The sequence below is a fragment of the Saccopteryx leptura genome, chromosome 5, assembly GCF_036850995.1.
Source record: "Saccopteryx leptura isolate mSacLep1 chromosome 5, mSacLep1_pri_phased_curated, whole genome shotgun sequence".
In the NCBI taxonomy this organism is placed as follows: domain Eukaryota; kingdom Metazoa; phylum Chordata; class Mammalia; order Chiroptera; family Emballonuridae; genus Saccopteryx; species Saccopteryx leptura.
The window spans coordinates 101,466,506-101,485,620 of record NC_089507.1 but is presented as its reverse complement, the minus strand read 5'-3'; the positions used below and the strand labels follow the sequence as shown (position 1 = coordinate 101,485,620).

The following is a 19,115-nucleotide window of genomic DNA, read 5'->3' as shown; positions in this document are numbered from 1 at the left end:
GAAACCAGGTTGTGCAATGCTAGAGAGAACATGCTAGCTCCTGTAGAATGTATGACATGTCTGTACACTGTTCCTGGGAGCTGTGTGCGCTGTGCCTGTGGCGAGCTGGAAGAAGAACAAGGAAGTCAATGTATTGTTCCTTTCATTATGTAACCCTGGCCAGCTGCCATCCCAGCACCGCCTTGCTTGTGATTGGCATAAATAAAAAATGCTGGAGTCTTGCCTTCTATTTCTGTTGCAGTCCAGAAAAGAACGGAAAGACAGAGTCAGCTTCACCAAGACTGTGAACAGTGATGGACCGCAAACATAGTCATTTTGTGAAACTGAATGATGGACACTTCATGCCAATGCTTGGATTTGGCACTATTGCTTCGGAAGGTGTAAGTCAAACTCAGGGGACCAGAGGGTTGAATGCAAACAGCCCTAGAAGGGCTGGTATACACTGAGTGATTTGGAAGGATTCATGTGGCTTTCATTTTACTACCTCTAATTTTGTACTAAATGAAATGATGAGCCAGACCAGGCAGTTGTGTAGTGGATAGTGCATCATACTGGGACACAGAAAATCCAGACTTGAAACCCAAAGTCTCTGGCCTGAGCAAGGGGTCACTGGATTGAGCATGAGATCATAGCCTCATGGTCACTGGCTTGAACCCGAAGGTCACTGGCTTGAGCAAGGGGTCACTTGCTCTGCCCAAAAGTTGCTGGCTTAAAGCTCAAGGTCGCTGGCTTGAGCAAGGGGTCACACACTCTGCTGTCGCCCCCTAAGGAGCTGCAACGAAGAACTGATACTTCTCATCTCTCTCCCTTCTTGTTTGTCTGTCCCTATATGTCCCTCTCTCTGATTCTCTCTCTGTCAAAAAAAAATTACAAAACAATAAAATAAATAGAATGATGAACTGTTGACTCTAGGAAGTCAGAGGTGATAATTCTGTGGGTGGACTATCTCTATTATTACCATTTTTACTGTTACTTTTTGGTTACTTAATATACATAAAGTGCTTACCATGTATTTCAAGTCTTTTACATGCATTATTTTCTTCAATTCCATGACAGCTAGCCCAGATAAGTACCATGATTTATCTTATTTCTCCCTGTTTAGAATCTAAGCTTGAATTCTCTCCTTGGACACATCTGCTCCTTGGTCAGCATTATTCTGCTCTATCTGAGAACTTATGAGCAGTGGGCACAGGAGGAGAGGACAGCTAACATGATTCCTTTTGTGAGGTAGTGGGGCTGAAAGTATTTGACAGAGAATTTGTCATTAAAATCTGTGTTATATAAGAAGACACTATTATTCCAAGGGTTAGGCATTTAACTAATTAATTTATTTGTTCATTTAAATTTTTCCATTGATTTGAGAAAGAGAGGGAGAAGGGTGAAAGAGAGAGAGAGAGAAGCATCAACTTGTTGTTTTACATGGTTGTTCCATTTAGTTGTATACTTATTGATTGCTTCTCGCATGTGCCCTTGATCAATGGTCGAACCTGCAGCCTATGGTGTACATAGTTGATGCTTCATCTACTGAGCAACCTGTCCAGACCCCCAAGGGTTAGGCATTTATAAAGGAAACTTGAGGAAGCATAAATAACAATGTGGACAGAATCATGCTCCTTATCAGATTTATTATTCATGCATACCCTTGGTTGACTGCAATATACTTAAAGTATCAAATTCTGCTCAAGGTTAGGGAGGGGAAATTTTGGGGTTGCATAGGTGAGATTGCCCATAAGTGACAGAGGGAGACCAATCCATTTCATATAGGTAGAGCTATGACATAAAATATCAATAGCTAATAGATGTCAGACAGGGCCAGTTGATTTTCAATAACATAATTATCCATGTATCCACTGTTAGAGCTTAAGCACAGGTTATGTCTTATTATTGTTACGGTCAACATTTACTAATCTTGTTAAAGACAGAGAATAGAACAAAACATCTCACAACCCCCTCACAAGAATAAGAGTAACATGCACATCCACTTAGTAGAGTACGAAAGGTGAAAAGTGAAAAAGAGGCTTCTTTTACATTTCCATCAGAGTTTTTTTCTAATTGCAAGTCCCCTGACTCATCAACTACTATTTACTGTGAGTGTTGGCAAGAACAGGACTTTCCTGAACTCTAGACATGTTCCTCCCTACCACCATTTTGAAAAGCAGGATTAATGACCACTGTTTCTTCTGAAAAGCAGGATTAATGACCACTGTTCATATAGCCATCCCTTTCAAACTCAGGGTCACCTAGCACATGAACTCTGAAGAATTAGGGAGCAGCCATAGCGTTGTGTTATGCAGAATCCTTCCTGTGTCACATGAAGAAGTTTTTCCCCAAGGGGAACCAGGTTCCTTAATCTAGAAGATCCTAAAATGGAGTAAATAGGCAACATAAATCCCCCAAGTGGCAAACTGAGAGTGAGGATGAGAGGGTGTGCTGGGTGCTATTCTATTCCTGGGACTATTGAACAAATTCTGTATTGAATGGTTTGATTGTTCAGGTTGCACGGAGAAACCATTTTCACTAATTCATTTTCGATTAAAGGTTATATTTAAGTTTAATCCATTCCCCAGACTACAGGTTTGTTATGAAGTCTTGCCCCATCAAACAGGGGAACAGGATACATGTAGAAACAGCAGGTGAGCATGCTCTAAAGCAGTGTTCCCCAACCTTTTTTGGGCCATGGACTGTTTAATGTCAGAAAATATTTTCACAGACTGGCTTTTAGGGTGGGACGGATAAATGCACAAAATAAAATTATGCCACCGGCGTAAAAACTGGTAATTTTAAATATAATTGTTGAACTTACGAGACGTGTCAAGAGTGAGTCTTAGACAAATGTAACAGACGGAATCTGGTCATTTTTAAAAAATAAAACATCGTTCAGATTTAAATATAAATAAAACAGAAATAATGTAAGTTATTTATTCTTTCTCTGTGGACCAGTACCAAATGGCCCACAGACCGGTACCAGTCCGCAGCCCTGGGTTTGGGGACTACTGCTCTAAAGAAAATAAATTGCTTCTCTTTGAGTCAGGCCAAATGCCAACCCTCCTTATTCATATGTTACAGGTCCCTAAGAGCAAGGTTACTGAGGCCACCAAAGTGGCAATTGATGTAGGTTTCCGTCACATCGACGCAGCATACGTCTATGAAAACGAGGAGGAGGTTGGCAAAGCTATCCGAGAGAAGATTGCGGATGGCACAGTGAAGAGAGAGGACATATTCTACACCACCAAGGTGCTGTGGGCGAGTGACGAGAAGTCACTGTTAGACCAGATGCGTTATTTTGAGAAAAAAACAAACAAATTTTGGTCTCGGTTTGAATTATTTATTTACCTGAAAACATTGTAAATGCCTAATATATAAAAACAGAAAGCAGAAAAAGATCGCTCTGCTCTAGAATGTGTTAAGGGTGGGATACCGTTGCTCAGTCTTTCCAAACACAGGCCAGCAATCACCTGTGACGCATGCACAAATAAAGGTACTTGCCTTTCTTCCCTGCTGTGTGAATTGATGGAGCCACTGTAATGTGGGTCCATACCTTTCATTCTCCAGAAAATTCTCTCAGGACATATCCAAGTGAGGTTGACATATCCCAAGAGAGGATCCAAACTAAGAAATATTGTTTCCAAATCAGCACTGATTTACTGAAGTTTGTAACAATTTCCTCTGTGGGAAACCTTGCTTCCAACATAGAGATTGCTGAATGGTCCTGTGTGTGTCCCATCAATGATGACTCGTTTCCAGGATGTGGACATTTCAGCAGCCCTGTTTCCAGGCATTTATTATGTAGGGCAGTAGATTCTACTTCCCCTTGCCTGACATTCCTTGACTCTCCTTTTAGACATGAGTTTTCTAATCCCAGAAACAGTTAGGTTGCTATTCCCGGCCCAGTGAAGTTTTCTTCACAGTTTTCTTACAATCACTCAAATAGATCTCGGTGTTCTCATTTATACTAAGAGCCTCATTTATATTAAATAACATAAATTTATCCCCAGAAGTTCCTTTTCGTAGACCAGCACTGTCTCTTAACTGGGATGTTAATTTTGTTCCCAAATGTGTGAATCATAAGCCATTTTTTTTTGTTTCTTTTGGTTACTGCAGCTTTGGCCTACTTTTTTTCGACCAGAATTGGTTCGACAGGCCCTGGAAAGATCACTGAAGAAACTTCAAATGGACTATGTAGATCTCTTCATAATTCATCTGCCAATAGCTATGAAGGTCAGCTTTTGTTTTCCTTGTTATGCTCAAGAATATTCACAACTGCTGTTTCACTTTTATTATCTCCCTCCAGCCAGATTTTTTGAGTTCTTTGTGAGAGAGGTAGATGTGAATGTGTTGGATAGAACTGCTAATAGATTTATGACTCTCCTTGACAGTTGTGTCACCTTACTATCAAGACATTTTATTCTTATCCTATAGTCTTCAGAAAGATGGAAATTCAATGAGCTCACTGCCTCCACTTCAAAGCATTCAGAACACTGCGTTCAGAACAAAGCGTTCAGTTTCTCATGTCTAGGTGATTTGCTTCTGTCTGTAATGCCTTAGTGATGAGGGTCCTCAAGAAACTTGAGTTACAAAAGATAGTAGAGACACAATGGGAAATCCACAAATCTTTGAGGACAGGGTCTCTTGTATATGAACCTTTCCACCCAGTCAAGAGGGAAGCTTCTTGGGGTCAACCACATTGCACAACTGGGCTCCTCTGGGCATTGATAGTTTATCCTCCCATTGCAATGGACAATTGCTGAGCACACCTGGTGTTCTCATTCTCTCTGAATTGGGTTATTATAAATTGGAACTAAAATACATTCTTACTAGTAGGGGAAAGTCCCATCATCCAAACCAGCCTGTCCTTGGAAACAAAATCAATTCTGACTATTGGGATACTCATTCTTAGTGAAGTTTTTTTGGGGAGTGTGTGGGTAAGAGGGTGGATGTGGTTGAGGCAAAGGTACTTTGCTATAGTCTCTCAGGTGATTCTGAGCTTCCTTTCACCCAATATCTTCTCTTACACTTCTCTCTCTCGCTCTCTCTGCTTAGTAATAATAGCCTCTGAAGATTGTATTACCCAGCTACTTAGTCACCATAAAGACCATTCTTTCAAAATATTCCTCTTCTTCATTCTCTCTCCCCTTTGTATTATAGCCTGGAGAGGAGCTTTATCCAAAGGATGCCAGTGGGAAGATTATTTTAGAGACTGTGGACCCGCGTGACACATGGGAGGTAAGTACTGCTACTGCCACCCGAAGGCACTGTGACAAGGTGGACATCAATGCTCAGGGGTCAGAAGAAATTGGTTGTGGCCCCATCTGCTGTCTGCCATCAGACAGGTCACTGAACTCCCCTGTACCTGTGTTCTCTTCTGTAAAGCCAGGCAGTAGAATGGGATCACTTCTAAGGTCTATTCTGTGGCTCTAAGAAGGGGATTTTTTGCCCCACTGATCAGGTTGAGTTTGTGAGCTCTAAAAGGGCATCATCAGAAGTAAACCCTAGAGGAATGGAGAAGAGCTCTATCCCAAGACAGATATACACACCAGAGAGAAGGAAGATGCTGTCCCCTTAGCAGGAGGAGAGTGAAGCTTGCCCTTTTACACCCTATGCTATTCACTTGTTTCACCATTCTAAGAAAGAAGAAGCAGAAAAACCTTTGACCAGTAGAAAACCTAAGAGTTTCTCTTTGCCCTTTCTTATGACGCCATTTGTTAGGGAACTATTAAGTGCCTAACAGAAAAATATGCACCATGGATGGGGGCCGGGAGCTGAGCGAAATTTAAAATGATCTTAATGTCTATTTATTGCCCTAGGTATGCATGTCATAGTTTCAAGGACATGAAGTATGTGTACATAGCAATAAAGTACCATAGGAAATAATATAATCAAGTGATAAAACTGTTTGGCTCAGCCAAATTGTAATGTATGTTAAGATAGATTTCCAGTTTTTGAAAAGCTCACTGTCAAATGGAAAAACTAAACTTCACTAAAGGTTTGCCAAACATGTCCTTTCTCCCCAGGCCCTGGAGAAGTGTAAGGATGCAGGTTTAACCAAGTCCATTGGGGTGTCCAATTTCAATCGCAAGCTGCTGGAGATGATCCTGAACAAGCCAGGGCTCAAGTACAAGCCCGTCTGCAACCAAGTGAGCCTGTGCCCATGGAAACTTCTTTGCTTTCTGCTCTTCACATCCTCTTTCTTGATGTCAGCTGCATAGATGATAGTTCCTTTTATTGCAATAGGAAATTTCAGAGAAGGAACAGGTTGGGTAGAGTGGAAAGATCCTGCCTTCTGTCATTCAGAGATGGGTTTGAGCTTCCCAGGAGATATTGGGGTGGAGAGGCTAACTTGGCAGGTAGTACTGTTGGTCTGAAGCTCAGACAGGCAGTCAGTGCTAGAGGTACATGTTTGGGAATCCTTTCTTTATGGGTGGCAATTAAACTCATTGAAATGGATTCCCTTTCCTAGGGAAGTTCACAGAATGAACGGGAAGGGGTTGGAAAGTCAACATTTAAGGCTCTGATTAGGGGATTGAGTAGAAGTTGGCAGAAAGGGAGGAAAATAATGAGAAGCATGTGGTGTCAGGAAAGCCAGAGAAGACACTGGAAAAGGTGTGTGAGAGCCATGGGTGAATCCTGCTGGGAGCAGCCAATCGACCTAGGGATAAAAAGGGTGTGGGATTTTATGACATGGAGTTCCTGGGAAACCTCTCAGGATCAGGTTCAGAATGGTAAGGGGGAAAGCCAGGGAGAAAGCAGAGCAGTAAAAAATGAGGAAGTAGATAAAGCATAATTAAAAATATATATATGTTTTTTTTAAAAAACAATGTTACCAATGCTCAAGTACTATGATGTTGTACAGTTGTATATCCCTTTTGTAAAACTGTTTGAAAATTATGCAAGAAACCATTCAAATGTTTATACTCTTAATCTTAGTTATTTACTTTTAAGAATCTATTTGTAGAAAATAACTCATAATATGTTAAAATATATTTCTTACTCCTTCCTCCTCCTCTCTCTCTAAATTCATTTGGGAGAGAAACTAGACTTTTTTTCTTTAACCATTTCCTCACATTTGGCTTTGCTGATTGATTCCTGGGATACAACTGAACACATTACTGTCTTTTGTTTTTCTTGTAAATTGGAGGTTACATCTAAAGACTAGAGGATCACTTATATGTAATTGTGAATTCATGAATTTCCACAAATGTAGTTACTTTCTTTTAATGAGATGAATTATCACCAATGATATGATTCCTCTTCAGATCACATTCCTCAGTGTCGTCTTGTCTTCTTAGTTTTCTAAAATGTAAAATGTTTGGCTCAATTTCTAGGTGTTTTTTTTTACCTAGTCTTGAAATCAGCCATTTTTCTAAGAAGTTTTTTTTTTTTTAATGTAGAAAACCACATATACAGGTCACAACATGTGCATAACATTTTTTAGTTATTTTAAACACTAACAAAAAAATAACAATGGCCCTGGCTGGTTGGCTCAGCGGTAGAGCGTCGGCCTGGCGTGCGGGGGACCAGGGTTCGATTCCCGGCCAGGGCACATAGGAGAAGCGCCCATTTGCTTCTCCACCCCCCCTCCTTCCTCTCTGTTTCTCTCTTCCCCTCCCACAGCCAAGGCTCCATTGGAGCAAAGATGGCCCGGGCGCTGGGGATGGCTCCTTGGCCTCTGCTCCAGGTGCTAGAGTGGCTCTGGTCATGGCAGAGCTACGCCCCGGAGGGGCAGAGCATGGCCCCCTGGTGGGCAGAGCATCGCCCCTGGTGGGCGTGCCGGGTGGATCCCGGTCGGGCGCATGCAGGAGTCTGTCTGACTGTCTCTCCCCGTTTCCAGCTTCAGAAAAATACAAAAAAAAAAAAACCAAAAAAACAAGAAAATTGTTTTATCATTTCTGAAGACCAATAGCATTTGAAGATATTTCAGAAGGCTCATAAAAAAATGAACAATCTGGAAAATATGGTGCATATGTTGGGTATCCCTTCAAAGGCTTTTCAAATTTACATGGGGCTCATGTATTCTGATACTTCCTTGTCTCGGCAATTCACAGGTGGAATGTCACCCATACCTCAACCAGAGCAAACTCCTGGAATTCTGCAAGTCGAAGGACATTGTTCTTGTTGCCTACAGTGCCCTGGGGACCCAAAGAGACCCAAACTGGTAAGGAGAATATGAGTTAACCTATGTCAGCATCTCTATTGGTGATGAAAAAAATTTTTTAAATTAGGTTTTACATTTTTTTAAGTGTGTGCTTGAGAGAGAGACAGAGACACAGACAGGAAGGGAAAGCAATGAGAAGCATCATCTCATGGTTGCATCACTTTGGTTGTTTATTGATTGCCTCTCACATATTCCTCAACAGGGGTGGGTGTGAGTGGGGTGGCTCCAGCCAAACCAGTGACCTGTTGCTCAATTCAACTACCTTGGGCTGGGCTCAAGCTACTGGTCTTTGGGCTCAAACCAGAGACCATGGGATCAGGTCGATGATCTCATGCTCAATCCTGTGAGCCTATGCTCAAGCTGGCGATTTGAGGGTTCCCAACCTGGGACCTCAGTGTCCCAAGTCTATGCTCCATCCACTGTGCCACCAACATCAGGCAAGCTCTTACTTTTTATTATGGAAAACTTCCAACATAAATAAAGCAAACACAATAGTGTAGCAAGTGCTCTCACTGAACTTCCAGTCATCGATGATCTTTCATTCTTGTTTCACACATGCATCCATCAACTTCAAATCCCACCCAAAAATATTTTTAAAAGTGATTTTATGATAGAATTTATACAACTTGTTATGCATAAATCTTAGGTGTACATGTTGACAAATGGATATATTGTATAACAAATATTTTTCTTCAATTATCTGGAAAATACAGGACAGACGGACAGCACTCACTCGAGTTCTAGTTCTACATCCTTCAAATCTCCATTTTCTTGTTTTGTTTGCAGGGTGGACAAGGCTAGCCCTGTTCTCTTGGAGGACCCAACCTTGAATGCCATTGCCAAGAAACACAATAGAAGTGCAGGTCAGGTGGCCCTGCGCTACCAAGTGCAGCGGGGAGTGGTGGTTCTGGCCAAGAGTTTCAATGAGAAGAGAATCAAAGAGAACTTCCAGGTACAGACTAGATAACGTCTCCCCAGATTGAGGAGTGGGTGCTGTACTGGGGGCCATGTCTCTCACCTTCCAGCATGTCCCCATGTTCATTTATTCCCATGCATTTCCCCCTGTGCTGTGGGGGCAGCTTGAAAGAATGGGAGAGAGAGCACTGGCCTTACAGTCCTAGGTTTTATGGCCCCTAAGCCTGGATTTGCTGCTTCCTGGTTGTGTGACACTGAGTATATTTTATCTCTGTTGTTTTATTAATTTTAGGCATCTTAACATGCAGTAAAGAACTTTTAAAACCCTGGTTCCTTTCTTTCATCTTCTCTACATAATGAACCTTTATTTGTATTTCAGTATCAAACTTGAATAGGATTAGCTGCTTTGTTGAACCACTGGGACCCCAGCAGAGTTGTGGTTCACCATTGTACTTGGCATGGCTGTGTTAGGGAGTTTTCTCCTTGTTAAACTAAACTTGTTTCTATGTCAGTGTGTTCTCTAGATAGTGAGATCCTAAATGCCATGACTCCCTCTGGGTCATCTTTTAGCATCTTTTCCCTAGCAAACTCCTGGCAGGTTGGAAGCTACATATAAGTTTATTAACTGACAAATGAAGGAATAAAAATTTCCCCTAAATTCTTCCTTATGTATCTTCTAGTTTTTAGATCAATCAGTGATCTTCAATTATTTTGTTGTGAACCTCATGAGAAACTATGTGAACTCTATCCCATTTTGAAATAACAGCTAACAGTTTCATCATGAGTATAATATTTGCAAGAAATAACATTTAAAGCACATTATATATCATGTGTTTACTCCAAAATCTTGAAGCTTTAGGTTTCATTCATTCAATTTATGGAACTATCTAATAGTCAAATCCAAATCTCATTGTTAAACCAATCAGAAAAAATCCCATTTTATTGTAATTTATTATTATTATTATTATTATTTTTACTTCAATTCAACACATTAACATATATCTGCATGACAACCGAGTTACTTCTGGAATATATTTTCAAGATGAATAAAAGATGGAGCAATAGATGATAGATAGATAATTAGATAGATCTAGATAGATAGAGGCACTGAATTTTCTGTGAAATTCTTTCCTGGATGAGGTAATGTGCTCCCTCTTTAATATTTTTTATCAAAGGTAAGTCTGCTTTGCTACTAATTAACTTTTTATTAGAAGAGAGTAAATTTGTATCATGAAATAAAAATTAATCTGGACTTAAGTAAGAGAGACTTTATTCAAAAGGGAGAACTTCCTGAATGTTGAATCTATAAGTATCTCATAGATGAATCAGAAAGATTTTTTCATAGTGGAGTAAACATGATAAGGAGGGAGTGAGCAGGCATGTGGTTGAATAGTTGATGAGCGAATGCTTTTCTAGAGGTCAACAGCTTCTTGGAGAGGCCTTCACAGGGGTTGCTCTCCTTCCAAACTTTCTTATGTTCCAGGCCACATCAAATTTTAGGAGGTGTGTGGGTGAGGGGGAAACCAGAGTAAAGTTTGCAACAGTCAGCAGGTATTTTGTCTGGATTGTTCAACTATCTCTTTGTTTTTTTTTTTAAAGAGTTTCTTTTTTTTTTTTATTTGTTGCAAACAATTAACCTAGAAAGATTTTGGATGAATGTATTATAAACGTCCTTCCTTTGTGAAGTGGAGCCGAGAAGGAGAGGGAATGGGAAAGGAGGAGTGGAGAACCCAGGAGGAGAGTTCTCGGGCCGGGCCGGTACACCCGGAAGTGATGACAGGGACGCTTCCCCCGTGCCCTCCTGTCTCTGTCCAGCCAGAAAGTGGAATGTGACTCTTTCATTTCAGGTTTTTGACTTTGAATTGACTCCAGAAGACATGAAAGCCATTGACGGCCTCAACAAAAATTACCGATATTTTAAACTTGAATTGTAAGTGATTTTTAGGTTGTTTTCCCTGACTATTTTCTGTAGCAGGCAGATTAGCAGGGGTACTTGGATTTTTCAAATCAAGGAAACAGGGCTTATTTCTGGTGTAGAAAAACAAGAGCTTTCTGGAGACATGAGAAAAGAAGTTTATTCTAGGATCAGTTTCTTACCCAACAGATGTGTGAATGGGGCCCAGGAGAGACTATAGGTAAAGGGCCAAAGTTTTTGCCATGATGAATTCCTAGCTATTATGCTCTCAATTCTGTGCCTGCTATGCCTTCACCCAGCTGTGACTTACCCACTTGACACAGAAGGCACTGTTCCTATGGCCCACTGTACTTTCTGAGGTGCTAATAAAAAATAAATGCCCATTCAAAGTAAAAAGCAACAATCATCTATTGAGATCAATAAGAGTAGCTATTTGGGAATCAGTAATATAGGCAGAAGCCCAAGTAACATTTGGAATGGGAGACAAAGGCAATAGGTGTTTATGAGGAAGAGAAGCGGAACAATAATTACATCCAGAGAAGGAAGGAATTGAAGTTAATTCTAAACAGTGTTTTTAATTTTCAGTCTAGTGGTGATCAGACCACTACTCATAATAACTGCTTTGTTCTTGTCCTTGAAAACAGTTCCTTGCAATTCAGTGTTGCTTAGGACCAGCCCTTAGGACATTTTCCCCTTTTTAACATTTCAGGAAAAAAATCATGGTTATATTGATAATGACCATGTAATAATGAATCCAGCCTGAACTCTATTCATTTGTGTCTTAACACAGTTGTAAAATGTAACGTCAATATTTTTTATGGAGGAGGGGCCATGAAGGTAAGTGTTGTAAAGTCATAATGTGGACCCGCTTCCACCTCCTCCTGGAGGGGCCAGTGGCATTTTTCCTTAACTGCACATTCCTTTTCCAAGTCACCGTCCCTGTCTTCCAAATGTATCTCTCCACTGGCATTTTATCCTTATCAGTAACTCCATTTCTTCAATTACATAATTTGACCAAACTGAAGTATAAGTGGATCGTGAAATTAATTGACCCTAGTGACTCCAGCCCCTTATTCCAACTTAATTTCTGAAAGCAGTAATTACATTTGGCAGGTATGGTCATGTAGCATACATCTCATCTCCTCAAGAGAGTAGAAGTTCTTTAATGGAGGGAGCCTGAGTTATTAAATGAATTTGTTGAAAAGAGCAGCAGAATCTTTACTATTAGCATTCTGATGATCCAGGGACAAAAGTGACACATGGGCCAAAATAACCACCACCTTTTAGCTGTAGCACTTACATCCTGTGGCTAACTGTGATCTACTGCACGCGAATGTGGGAATCGGGCACATACACCAGGAGCTGCATGTCTGCGTGTTGAGGTGGAAGGAAGGGTGTGGTTGGAACCTGAAGAGTTTTTGGCCCATTCTGACTGCATCCACAGTCCTTTGACAGCCTGGGACTGAGATAGCAAATGAATATCTCTCTTTCTTTTTCAGTGCTGCTGATCACCCTTATTACCCATTTTCTGAAGAATATTGACCGTCAGCTATCCGCTATGAGTCCCACCAGCATCTCTTGCTTCTAAGGGTGTGGAGAGGATTCCTGCACTTGGTGGAAGTGATTAAAAGCAGTTCTGTAGTTCCAGGCACCTTGCCCTTTTTCTTTGGAAATATTTTTTAAATGTTTTAATAAATACTTACAAATAAAGATGGTTGCTTTCCTGATAATTAAAATGTATAATACATACAAATTACAGAAAATTCGGATAATAAAAAGTAAAGGAAAGAGAATAAATATAATGTATACTTAGTCTATTTAAACATTCTGAAACTTTGGGAGCATTTTCCTTTATGATTTTTCTATACAAATTGTGTTTGTGTGTCTTTATTTACAACATTGAAATAATCTTTAACCTATTTGTTCTATATATTTTTTAATACTTAGCTGAAATATTTTCCAAACAATGAAATATTGTTTTAAAATTTCAGTAGTATATTTTACTGTTGTAAAGCAGTGCATCTTATTAATTTATTCACTTTAATAATTATCCGCCTACATTCTGACATTGTGATTAGATCTTGCACATTTTGCCATTTATTTATTTATTCATTCAACATATCTTCAATGAAATTTCTTTATGTACCAGACATTGTTTTATCAATAAGTAAAATAGGAAGAATTAAATTCGAATAAGAAATGTTTTGGGAGATGACGTCAGAGTAATGGCGGGGTAGGAAGCGATACCGATAAATCTCCCCCAAAACTCAACAAGATCTTCAACCAGAAACAGAAAAACCTATACTTGGAGCTTCCAGATTCTTCGCAATACACCCAAAGATGCCATTAAGGAAGAGAAAATAGAATATCATGGATACAAAAGAAAGAGAGGTAACACAGCTAGATGAGGAAAAATCTATGGAGAAAAAATTTAATATATTGGAAACCTTGGAGCTAAATGACAGAGAATTCAAGATAGAAATCCTAAAAATCCTCCGAGATATACAAGAAAACACAGAAAGGCAATTTAGGGAGCTCAGAAAACAACTCAATGAACACAAAGAATATATGTCCAAGGAAATTGAAACTATAAAAACAAATCAAACAGAGATGAAAAACTCAATTCACGAGCTGAAAAACGAAGTAACAAGCTTAGCTAATAGAACAGGTCAGATAGAAGAGAGGATTAGTGAAATAGAAGACAAGCAACTTGAGGCACAACAGAGAGAAGAAGAAAGAGACTCAAAAATTAAAAAAAATGAGATAGCCCTACAAGAATTATCTGACTCCATCAAAAAGAATAACATAAGAATAATAGGTATATCAGAGGGAGAAGAGAGAGAAAATGGAATGGAGAACATACTCAAACAAATAATAGATGAGAACTTCCAAAGCCTGTGGAAAGAACTAGAGCCTCAAGTTCAAGAAGCAAACAGAACTCCAAGTTTTCTTAACCCCAACAAACCTACTCCAAGGCATATCATAATGAAATTGACACAAACCAACAGCAAAGAAAAAATTCTCAAGGCAGCCAGGGAAAAGAAGAATACAACATATAAAGGAAGGCCCATTAGATTATCATCAGATTTCTCAGCAGAAACTCTACAAGCTAGAAGAGAATGGACCCCAATATTTAAAGTCCTGAAAGAGAGGAACTTTCAGCCAAGAATACTATACCCATCAAAGCTATCCTTCAAATATGAAGGAGAAATAAAAACATTCACAGATAAAGAAAAGATGAGGGAATTTATCATCAGAAAACCCCCACTCCAGGAATTACTAAAGGGGGTTCTCCAATCAGATACAAAGAACAAAAAAAAAACAGAGCCACAAGTAAAAGCTCCAAGAAGAACACAATAAAAGCAAATTTAAACTGTGACAACAACAAAAAGAAAGAGGGGGAGAAGATGGAGATTAACAGTAGCAAAGGACGATGGAGTGCAAAAGTACTCATAAAATAGTTTGCTACAATGAACAGGGTAGGGACCCTTTTCATTATTCAAAGGTAACCACCATTGAAAAAACCACCACAGAAGCACATGAGATAAAAAAGATAGCAACAGTGGAAAGATGTATGGAATACAACCAAATAAAAACAAAAGATAGAAAAACAAAAGAGAAGGATCAAACAAGACAGAAAACTAACAGAAAGCAAGATATAAAATGGCAATAGGGAACCCACAAGTATCAATAATTACACTAAATGTAAATGGATTAAACTCACCAATAAAAAGGCACAGAGTAGCAGAATGGATTAAAAAAGAAAATCCAACTGTATGCTGCCTACAGGAAACTCATCTAAGTAACAAGGATAAAAACAAATTCAAAGTGAAAGGCTGGAAAACAATACTCCAAGCAAATAACATCCAAAAAAAAGCAGGTGTAGCAATACTCATATCGGATAATGCTGACTACAAGACAGGAAAAGTACTCAGAGACAAAAATGGCCATTTCATAATGGCTAAGGGGACACTGAATCAAGAAGACATAACAATTCTTAAGATATATGCACCAAACCAAGGAGCACCAAAATATATAAGACAGCTACTTATTGATCTTAAAACAAAAACTGACAAAAACAAAATCATACTTGGAGACCTCAATACACCGCTGACGGCTCTAGATCGGTCATCCAAACAGAGAATCAACAAAGACATAGTGGCCTTAAACAAAACACTAGAGCACCTGGATATGATAGACATCTACAGGACATTTCATCCCAAAGTGACTGAGTATACATTTTTCTCCAGTGTACATGGATCATTCTCAAGAATTGACCATATGTTGGGCCACAAAAACAACATCAGCAAATTCAGAAAAATTGAAGTTGTACCAAGCATATTTTCTGATCATAAAGCCTTGAAACTAGAATTCAACTGCAAAAAAGAGGAAAAAAATCCCACAAAAATGTGGAAACTAAACAACATACTTTTAAAAAATGAATGGGTCAAAGAAGAAATAAGTGCAGAGATCAAAAGATATATACAGACTAATGAAAATGACAATACGACATATCAGCAAAAGCAGTGATAAGAGGGAAGTTCATATCACTTCAGGCATATATGAACAAACAAGAGAGAGCCCAAGTGAACCACTTAACTTCCCACCTTAAGGAACTAGAAAAAGAAGAACAAAGACAACCCAAAACCAGCCGAAGAAAGGAGATAATAAAAATCAGAGCAGAAATAAATGAATTAGAGAACAGAAAAACTATAGAAAAAATTAATAGAACAAGGAGCTGGTTTTTTGAAAAGATCAACAAAATTGACAAACCCTTGGCAAGACTTACCAAGGAAAAAAGAGAAAGAACTCATATAAACAAAATCCAAAATGAAAGAGGAGAAATCACCACGGACACTGTAGATATACAAAGAATTATTGTAGAATACTATGAAAAACTTTATGCCACTAAATTCAACAACCTAGAAGAAATGGATAAATTCCTAGAAAAATACAACCTTCCTAGACTGAGTCAAGAAGAAGCAGAAAGCCTAAACAGACCTATCAGTAGAGAAGAAATAGAAAAAAACCATTAAAAACCTCCCCAAAAATAAAAGTCCAGGCCCTGACGGCTATACCAGCGAATTTTATCAAACATTCAAAGAAGACTTGGTTCCTATTCTACTGAAAGTCTTCCAAAAAATTGAAGAAGAAGCAATACTTCCAAACACATTTTACGAAGCCAACATAACCCTCATACCAAAACCAGGCAAGGATGGCACAAAAAAAGAAAACTACAGACCAATATCTCTAATGAATACAGATGCTAAAATACTAAACAAAATACTAGCAAATCGAATACAACAACATATTAAAAAAATAATACATCATGATCAAGTGGGATTCATCCCAGAATCTCAAGGATGGTTCAACATACGTAAAACGGTTAACGTAATACACCATATCAACAAAACAAAGAACAAAAACCACATGATCTTATCAATAGACGCAGAAAAGGCTTTCGATAAAATACAACACAATTTTATGTTTAAGACTCTCAACAAAATGGGTATAGAAGGAAAATATCTCAACATGATAAAGGCCATATATGATAAACCATCAGCTAACATCATATTAAATGGCACTATACTGAAGGCTTTCCCCCTTAAATCAGGAACAAGACAGGGTTGTCCACTCTCTCCACTCTTATTTAATGTGGTACTAGAGGTTCTAGCCAGAGCAATCAGACAAGACAAAGAAATAAAACGCATCCATATCGGAAAAGAAGAAGTAAAGGTATCACTTTTTGCAGATGATATGATCCTATACATCGAAAACCCCAAAGAATCCACAAAAAGACTACTAGAAACAATAAGCCAATACAGTAAGGTCGCAGGATACAAAATTAACATACAGAAGTCAATAGCCTTTCTATATGCCAACAATGAAACAACTGAGAAGGAACTCAAAAGAACAATCCCCTTCACGATTGCAACAAAAAAAAATAAAATACTTAGGAATAAACATAACAAAGAATGTAAAGGACTTATATAATGAAAACTATAAACCATTGTTAAGGGAAATCGAAGAAGATATAATGAGATGGAAGAATATACCTTGTTCTTGGCTAGGAAGAATAAATATAATCAAGATGGCTATATTACCCAAAGCAATATACAAATTTAATGCAATTCCCATCAAACTTCCAATGACATTTTTTAAAGAAATAGAGCAAAAAATCATCAGATTTATATGGAACTATAAAAAACCCCGAATAGCCAAAGCAATCCTAAAGAAAAAGAATGAAGCTGGGGTCATTTCAATACCTGACTTCAAACTCTATTATAGGGCCACGACAATCAAAACAGCATGGTATTGGCAGAAAAATAGACACTCAGACCAATGGAACAGAATAGAAAGTCCAGAAATAAAACCACATATATATAGTCAAATAATTTTTGATAAAGGGGCCAACAACACACAATGGAGAAAAGAAAGCCTCTTCAATAAATGGTGCTGGGAAAACTGGAAAGCCACATGCAAAAGAATGAAACTGGACTACAGTCTCTCCCCCTGTACAAAAATTAACTCAAAATGGATCAAAGATCTAAACATAAGACCTGAAACAATTAAGTACATAGAAGAAGACATAGGTACTCAACTCAGGGACCTGGGTTTTAAAGAGCATTTTATGAATTTGACTCCAATGGCAAGAGAAGTGAAGGCAAAAATTAATGAATGGGACTACATCAGACTAAGAAGTTTTTGCTCAGCAAGAGAAACTGATAACAAAATAAACAGAAAGCCAACTAAATGGGAAATGATTTTTTCAAACGACAGCTCAGATAAGGGCCTAATATCCAAAATATACAAAGAACTCATAAAACTCAACAACAAACAAAGAAACAATCCAATAAAAAAATGGGAAGAGGATATGAATAGACACTTCTCCCAGGAAGAAATACAAATGGCCAACAGATATATGAAAAGATGCTCATCTTCTTTAGCTATTAGAGAAATGCAAATCAAAACGGCAATGAGATACCACCTCACACCTGTTCGATTAGCTGTTATTAGCAAGTCAGGTAACAGCAAATGTTGGAGAGGCTGTGGAGAAAAAGGAACCCTCATACACTGTTGGTGGGAATGTAAAGTAGTACAACCATTATGGAAGAAAGTATGGTGGTTCCTCAAAAAACTGAAAATAGAACTACCTTATGACCCAGCAATCCCTCTACTGGGTATATATCCCAAAAACTCAGAAACATTGATACATAAAGACACATGCAGCCCCATGTTTATTGCAGCATTGTTCACAGTGGCCAGGACATGGAAACAACCAAAAAGCCCATCAATAGATGACTGGATAAAGAAGATGTGGCACATATACACTATGGAATACTACTCAGCCATAAGAAATGATGACATTGGAACATTTACAGCAAAATGGTGGGATCTTGATAACATGATATGAAGCGAAATAAGTAAATCAGAAAAAAACAGGAACTGTATTATTCCATACGTAGGTGGGACATAATAGTGAAACTAAGAGACATTTACAAGAGTGTGGTGGTTACGGGGGGGGGAGGGGGGAATGGGAGAGGGATAGGGGGTGGGGAGGGGCACAAAGAAAACAAGATAGAAGGTGACAGAGGACAATCTGACTTTGGGTGGTGGGTATGCAACATAATTGAACGACAAGATAACCTGGACTTGTTATCTTTGAATATATGTATCCTGATTTATTGATGTCACCCCATTAAAAAAAATAAAATTATATAAAAGAAAAAAAAAAAAAAAAGAAATGTTTTGAATTTACCATCTAGTGAAGGAAGACTATGAAGGAGACAGAAAGTGTTTGGCTGTTAGAACTGAGGAGTGCCCATTGGAGATAAGTCTGCATAGGCTCTCAGGGTTTTACACACTTGATAAGCAGAGACACTATTTTTTTTTCAAGAAGTATATAGCCTCGGATTAGAGACCAAGTGGCTCCCTTCAGAGAAAGGTAGGCACTGTTCAGTAATACGAAGAAAGTACTGCCTGCTGGAGAAAGGGTAGTGTGCTTAATGCTCATTCTCATGGATCCAGGTTCCCTAGACCCAGGCTTTCTCCTGTAACTCAACCCACTGCCTCTTCAGTTATCTTCAGGGCCCCTTCACTTCACCTCTGTAGAAATGGGGGCTCAAGGAACTA

General features: G+C 38.8%; 1 protein-coding gene across 3 annotated transcripts in view; it reads left to right on the top strand.

The window, feature by feature from the left end:
* The window catches only part of LOC136405685 (aldo-keto reductase family 1 member C15-like), a 470,894-nt gene that overhangs the window by 167,833 nt on the left and 283,946 nt on the right, over positions 1 to 19,115 (top strand). Inside the window, exons 1-9 of one of the 3 annotated variants that reach the window (XM_066385159.1) lie at positions 226 to 380; positions 3,067 to 3,234; positions 4,102 to 4,218; positions 5,146 to 5,223; positions 6,012 to 6,134; positions 8,043 to 8,152; positions 8,939 to 9,104; positions 10,915 to 10,997; positions 12,482 to 12,694. The exons of 1 other annotated variant lie outside the window; for it this stretch is intronic. In XM_066385159.1, coding sequence (XP_066241256.1) covers positions 294 to 380; positions 3,067 to 3,234; positions 4,102 to 4,218; positions 5,146 to 5,223; positions 6,012 to 6,134; positions 8,043 to 8,152; positions 8,939 to 9,104; positions 10,915 to 10,997; positions 12,482 to 12,524 — 975 coding nt within the window. In that variant the 5' untranslated portion in view covers positions 226 to 293 and the 3' untranslated portion in view covers positions 12,525 to 12,694. Of the gene's footprint in view, positions 1 to 225; positions 381 to 3,066; positions 3,235 to 4,101; positions 4,219 to 5,145; positions 5,224 to 6,011; positions 6,135 to 8,042; positions 8,153 to 8,938; positions 9,105 to 10,914; positions 10,998 to 12,481; positions 12,695 to 19,115 lie in introns of those variants that run through there. One more of the 3 variants, XM_066385160.1, reaches the window with a different exon arrangement.